At 31.8% G+C, this 7,363-nt stretch overlaps 2 protein-coding genes across 2 annotated transcripts; both read left to right on the top strand.

Moving 5' to 3' along the window:
* The first annotated feature begins 285 nt into the window (after positions 1-285).
* Positions 286-1,526, top strand: LOC115966567 (putative RING-H2 finger protein ATL71). Its single transcript, XM_031085779.1, has 3 exons — positions 286-312; positions 388-660; positions 1,389-1,526. Exons 1-3 carry the CDS (start codon positions 286-288, stop codon positions 1,524-1,526), a joined length of 438 nt encoding a protein of 145 aa, XP_030941639.1.
* Positions 1,527-5,419: 3,893 nt separating this feature from the next.
* LOC115966566 (RING-H2 finger protein ATL70-like) lies at positions 5,420-5,851 on the top strand. The gene has a single exon (XM_031085778.1). The coding sequence runs from the start codon at positions 5,420-5,422 to the stop codon at positions 5,849-5,851; it is 432 nt and encodes a 143-aa protein (XP_030941638.1).
* Positions 5,852-7,363: the final 1,512 nt, after the last annotated feature.

Raw genomic sequence — 7,363 nt, 5'->3', positions numbered from 1 at the left:
AAATAGAAAAAATAATAAATTAATAATCCATTGGAACGTTTAAATTTAGTTATAAAATTAGAGAGAATTTGTACTACTTAGCGATAGTATTGAAACAGCAGTTAAGAATCCCCATATAGCAACTCCAAATATGCACCAAACAAACAATCACCAGGTACTCATTCCCAAAACTAGCAAGCACTATCAAAGTCTCTCACGTATTGTCCTTTTTCATCCCAAAAATACAGCCCCCAAACTTTTTTCCTCTATGCAACCCACTCTTCCAGTTCATTTTAGATTCTAACGATGTCTTCAAAAAATCTATATGGGCTTGTATATATGATTATGCTCTTCTCTTTCATCACTATCATGATCATTATTTTACTAATTGTTTGCTATTGCGTCCAGCCATCCCTCCAAAACGGTAATCTCACAACTGCAGAACAAAATGCAATCACCATCGAACTAGGCCTCGATGAAGCCACTCTAGACAAGTACCCAAAACTCATCTATGCTCAAGCAAAGCTCCACAAGGACAAGGCCAACTCTACCACATCATGTTGCTCAATATGCTTGGCTGATTATAAAGACACAGACGTGTTGCGGGATTTACCAGATTGTGGTCATCTCTTTCATCTTGAATGTGTGGACTCATGGTTAAAGCTGCATGCTACATGTCCGGTGTGTCGGAACTCGCCTCTAGCCAAGCCGGTGCCTTTGGAGGTGTCTCATTAACGCATTTTTTGTAGGTATTTATTATAAAGTACTATAAATTTGTTTTGCACAGATTCATGTATGTGGATTGGTACTTTTAAGTTGGATTTTGTGTGTCACATTTTTTATTCGAATTCTTCTCTGTTAATAATTATGTCTTGCTTTGTTGGTCATGTATTAAAATATATCATGACCTGATTTGACATCGATATATGTAAAAGAGTTTTTCTTTCCTTTAAACTAGAAAGGGTTTATCTAATGAAGCTTGCTTGGGTTTTTTTTTTTTTTTTCAAAACAAGAAAGCGTTTAACTCAAGAAAAATCGACAAGAACAACTTAAAACTATCAGTCTCCTAAAATAGTTCTGTTCATAACTCATTTTTGGTGGACTTCATGTTTAGGCCATAAAAGGCTCACAAATGCAGACAAGCACGATTGGTCCAACAAGGGCCCAAACCTTATCACAAATAAAGAAAGCCCCCATTGCGATTTTTGGCTGATTGAGAGCTACATAAAATGCCCAAAACACCAAAACGGCCTAATGGATGGCCTAGGAACCCCAAATATGCCACAAACAATGAAAAGATTGCGAAGTATGTGCCTCACTTGGTAATCAACATGATGCCCCTAAAGGGTGGTCCAACTTATGGCTCAAGCTCATAACTGGTCCAACCTATCAAAATTTATGCATTTAAGAACGGCGTCGATCTCGAGAAGTTGACGAATGCGGAAGATCCATTTGGGGAAGAATTGCAGAGGAGGACTGTGGGGATGGAATGTGGGGGATCAGAAGGCACGATGGCCGCTCCTCCATTTACTGCCGCAGATATATAAGGTGTCTCTTTGGTTGATTTCTATTGGAATTGTCTTCCTTGTTTACAATTACTAAAGTTATAATGAAACTTTGTGTTGTAGATAAAAATACTAGCAAAATTACTATCCAACTTGAGGTGCAATTCTCAAGCATGAATACTTTCACTATTGGATTTACTACTAATATTGAGTATATTGATGTCCAATTCATATTAAATATTTACTTAATTTGCTTTACCAAGCATATTATGTTTTATTTTTAATACTTTGAGTCTGTTTGGATACAACTTATTTTGCTAAAAATTAAAAACTGAAAACTGAAAATACTGTAGCAAAATAATTTTTAAATATGTGAATAGTACCGTGGGATCCATTTTTAATATTTGTTTTGAATAAAGTGGATGTGGGTCCCGTAAACAATGTGTAAACAGTACATGAACAATATATAAACAGTGCGTAAACAGTAATAATTGCCCCCTAAAGCAAAACGCGTGGAAAAAAAAAAAAAAAAAAGGCAAAATGCAAATGCGGGATAATTTGAATCCAAACGCCACCTTTATATGATAGACACACCTAAGACAATTGAGGACTTGATAGGATCCATGACATCTAGCTCTTTTTTTTTTCCCATTCTTTGACTTGGACTATGTAAACTTAAGAATTTATGTAATATTTAAATTTTGTATTTGAATGTTTATGTTTCTTTGTTCTCTTATATGTTTTGAAAGGAAAATAGCATTGGCAACTACAGAAACTTTTTTCAAGATGGCCATTAAGAAACTTAAATATAAAAAGAGAACTCTATATATTGATAAAAAATAATAATAAATAAATAAATAAAAACACAAATACATAAAAGTCATACATTGCATGAGAGTCTTATTATCAATATTGCATAAGAGTCTCATTATCAATATTACAAGCTACATTTCTCTCAAAATTTTAGTTAAATAAAAAATATTTTGGGCTTTTTCTTTTCATTTGTAAGGACCTAATGTATTGTTAAAGTAGTCAAATTTTAAGGACAAAATTTGACTACAAACTTAGTTGTAACCTAAAACTACAATTTTGACTAAACAAATTAACATGATTACATATTTTGAAAATTTAACATTTAAATTGCATGCTTTTTATTTTCTTAAAACACATGTCGAATTTCATTGCCAATCAAATTCTATTTACTATTCAATCTAAAAACTTATTTTTATGTATAATTATAGATTATAAAAACTAGAAATTCAAAAATTTGATTGATGAATATAGCTATTAATTTTTAATCTTCCTAAAATTTTGCAAATATAGAGGATATAAGATAAAAATATAATCGAATGGTGCATTTGCTAAAATTCACATCCAATAAAAAAATATTGACTACCCTAACCTATAACCAAATTTGGTGTCAAACTTTGTCCAAAATGTAATTATGTTAGACTTAAAAAAATTTAGGTCGGTCACAAATTTTATTTAAGGATAAAAAAAAATCATAATTTAAAAAAATTATATATAATAATTTTTTTTTCTAGGTCAAAATGGTCTTGTACAGTGACTACCCTGGACCCAACGTAGAATCACCAGTAGAAGACAGAGACATAATAATCATGTATCTTTTTTAATTATGTTTTTTGGCATAAGAAAAAATATGGGTCATACCAACTCCAAGTTGACCTAATAACCCTCAAAATACTAGGTAAGGATTATAGGATTTGCAATCTATTTAGGATGATATATTTTTTACCAGAACTCAGCCGAGTCAAACCCAATCAACTTGAATTGTTTGCCACGTTTATATAAGATGCGTGAGAGACATTCAGGCAACAAAGAAAAATGTTGTGTGAGGTAAAACATATTCCCTAAAGTTATTGGGGATGTCAGCAACATAGATTAAAGGGGATAATAGATTGAGTTCTGTAAAACCAATGAGTTCTGTGCATGTTTTGTAACGCTCGATGGTTGATTTTAAACGAAGGCAGAATCTCTAGTGAGTATTTGTGAGAGGAATAAGCCTTAATTGTCTTTTGCAGTTCGCCGTAAAATAATAATAAATAATAAAGGTTGGAGGTATTTTTCTATATTTTGTATTGTATTGTATGTATAACCTTGTGCATTATTGTTTTACATAAATTGGAAGATAGTTTTATGCTTCTAATTGGTCGTTGGTCAGAAGAAAGACCAGACACTTTGATTGGCTTGCTGAACTAAGCAATGATGTCATACCATGACCTTAAAACTTATGGACTGTGGAGAGGGGAAATTCAGCTTTGCTTTCTATTTTCTAATCAATTCTTTTCCAAGTTTTTTACTTACTACTCTACAATAACAAGAAATTCCAGTCTTAAAATCCATATGCATCATATGTGTTTTAAGTGAGATATGCTTGCGCTTTCATCTTTATTTCATTTGAAAAAAAAAAAATCGATGAAGATTTTTCCTTTTAACTAATCATTATACTTTCAAGAATTTTAGGCGTTAAGTGGAAAACTTGGTATTATAAGTATATAAATTATCTTCGGAGTTTTATTCCTTTTAAGATAAGTTTTGGGACCTACACCTATAACATCTTCATTTGCTCTTCTCCTTCTCCTTAGTAAAAAAAATAAATAAAAGTAGGGGATTTGAAAGTGTTTGGACATTTGTCCACGCACAAAGAGAAGCAACAACCAAAGCTAAGAAGCAAGTAAAGTGGATTTTCAAAAATATTATTTAACTATACTCCAAAAGTACATAAATATTTTCTAATCTTAAAATGATTTAACTACGATTTACTGTCTTCACAAGAGAGAAAATTTGAAATGACAAAAATTATCATATCCATGTGACATTTATATATATATAATAAAGTGAGCCCGCATGGCGCATGCTACCTTTGTGGTTTGCAATAATCTAAAGAGCAAAACTAGTCATCAGGGCAATCCATATGCAAAATAGACAAAATAATAATCCATTGGAAGTCTGGAACATTTAAATTTAGTTATAAAATTAGAGAGAATTTTGTACTTGGCAATAACATTGAAAGAGCAATTAAGGATCCCCATATAGCAACTCCAAATATGTACTTAATAAATGGCAGCTATAGGAATTTTTTTTAAGGTGGGTACTAAAAAAATAAATTATATGAAATTTAATAAAGAAATCATTTGATTATATCAATGTCACAAAAAAAAAAAACACGTAAATATATGAAATATTACAATTTTTTTGCCCTAACAATTAAAGAGAATAAGAGAAAAAAAAAAAATATATATATATATATATATATAAACTAATAAAAGATAAAATGCAAATTGAAAATGCTGATATGAAAATAATAAAGTGACCACAACAATTTCATAACAACTCTTATGCAACAAGTTATTAGCTTGTTATTGGTGGGTAAAACATATCAATATTGAACCCAAATTAGAATTAGTAGTAACTTACCACTTAAAATTTATTGTGAAATTATTATAAAAATGTTGTGGATATAGCATTACTTTAATATTTATTAAACTCAATTTCTTATAATTATTAAATAAGGTGTTCAACATTTTTATTAAGATGGTCAAAATATGTTAATTTAGTATATCATTTATTTTTTTAAAGTATATATATATATATATATATAGGTATACATTGTTTCCAAATCAGGATGGTTACAAAAATATATTAGTTTAAAATGATTATTTATATATATATATATATATATATATATAATTTTTTTTTTTTTTTTTTTTTTATGGGCAACAGAGCCGCCGGTGCACCTAGTAACAAACAATTGCCAGGTACTTATTCAAGCATTTCCTTTGTTATATTAACAACACCAAAGTCTCTCACGTTTCGTGACTTTTGTCCTTTTTCAACCCATATAAAATACAGCCCCCCTACGTCGTTTTTTTCTCTATGCATCCCACCCTTCCATTTCATTTTAGATTCTAACCATGTCTGCAAATATTCTATATGGGCTTGTATATATGATTATACTCTTCTCTTTCATCACTATCATGTTCATAGTTATACTACTGCTTTGCTATTGCAGTGTTCACCCATCCCTCCAAATTGGCAACCTCGCAACTGCAGAACAAAATGCAATCACCCTCGAACTAGGCCTTGACGAAGCCACTCTAGACAAGTACCCAAAGCTCATCTATGCTCAAGCAAAGCTCCACAAGAACAAGGCCAACTCTACTGCATCATGCTGCTCAATATGCTTGGCTGATTATAAAGACACAGACGTGTTGCGGGATTTACCAGATTGTGGTCATCTCTTTCATCTTGAATGTGTGGACTCATGGTTAAAGCTGCATGCTACATGTCCTGTGTGTCGGAACTCGCCTCTAGCCAAGCCGGTGCCTTTGGAGGTGTCTCATTAACGCATTTTTGGTAGGTATTAATTTATTATATAGTATTATAAATTTGTTTTGTACAGATTCATGTATGTGGTTTAGTTTTAGGTTGGATTTTCTTTATCACATTTTTTATTCGAATTCTTCTCTGTTACTTTACAATTATGTCTTGCTTTGTTGGTCATGTATTAAATTAGTTGACGTGATTTGACATCGATATACGTATAAGAGTTTTTCTTTCCTTTAAACAAGAAAGGGTTTAACTCAAGAAAGGGTTTATCTAATAATGCTTGCCTGGTTTTTTTTTTTTTTTTTTTTTTCAAAACAAGAAAGCGTTTAACTCAAGAAAAATCGACAATAACAACAAATACAAATCCTCTGTACCACTTGTTATGTACCACTCTATATTCCACCAATCACAACTTGTTATATATTGATTTTACTTTTCTTATAAAATAACTGAAGTTTAAAATGGAAAAAAAGAATTAATATATTGCAAGTTGTGATTTTTTTTTTTTTTAGAAAGTGCAAGTTATGATGGGTGAAATATAAAGTGGTACACAAAAAATAATACAGAGGACTTATATTCAATAACAACTTTCAACTATCAGTCTCCTAAACTAGTTCTGTTCATAACTCATTTTTGGTGGGCTTCATGTTTAGGCCATAAAAGGCCCACAAATGATGCAAGCAAGATTGAGCCAACAAGGCCCCAAACCTTATCACATATAAGGAAAGCCCATTGCGATTTTTGACTGATTGAGAGCATATATATAATGCCCAAAACAGGGCCTAAAAAAAGGCCTCAGAATCCCAAATATGCCACAAACAATGAAAAGATTGCGAAGTATGTGCCTGACTTGGTAATCAACACGATTCCCCTAAAGGGTGGCCCAACTTATGGCTCAAGCTTATGACAGGTCCAATTCATTAAAATTTAATCCAAGGAGAATTAGTTTGCAAATTTGAAGGGTGGGAATAGGGATGGCAATTTTATCCCGCTCCACTTAACCCGTCCTTCCTTACTTTGCCCCATGCGGGTTTTTCCCGCCTTGCAAAAGTGGTGGGACGGAGATGAGACGAGATTTTAGATCTGCACCACAAGGCAAGGTGGGGATGGATTTATACTTTTTAGACCCACCTCGCCCCACGTTAATAAGGGTTAAATTGTAAATTTTTCATACTCTAAAACCCTACTTTTTAAACAAATATATCATCAACTTATTTTATTCTACCCAATGTGACTCTCTACCTCTTTTTTCTCTCTAGCAAAGTTGGAAATAAGATATCAATTTTAACATTTTCTTATGCCTTTATTAGAAACAAATTTATATTCTATTGAATCATTGATTCCATTCAATGTCTTTCTCAACATAGTTTTCATCATGAACATAATAGAACATTTTCTATTTTTATGAGCTACGGGTCTGAATGTTTGTGTTTGTGTCATTGTGTGTGGTTGTTATGAGGTATGGATCTAAATGTTGTGTAGTTATTTCTATCATGAAGAAATTGGAACAACATAATAGCTTGTCCTAT

Source organism: Quercus lobata, chromosome 11, assembly GCF_001633185.2.
Source record: "Quercus lobata isolate SW786 chromosome 11, ValleyOak3.0 Primary Assembly, whole genome shotgun sequence".
Taxonomy (NCBI): Eukaryota; Viridiplantae; Streptophyta; class Magnoliopsida; order Fagales; family Fagaceae; genus Quercus; species Quercus lobata.
Note: the sequence above shows the minus strand (reverse complement) of the source record. Positions and strands in the feature narration are given on the sequence as shown.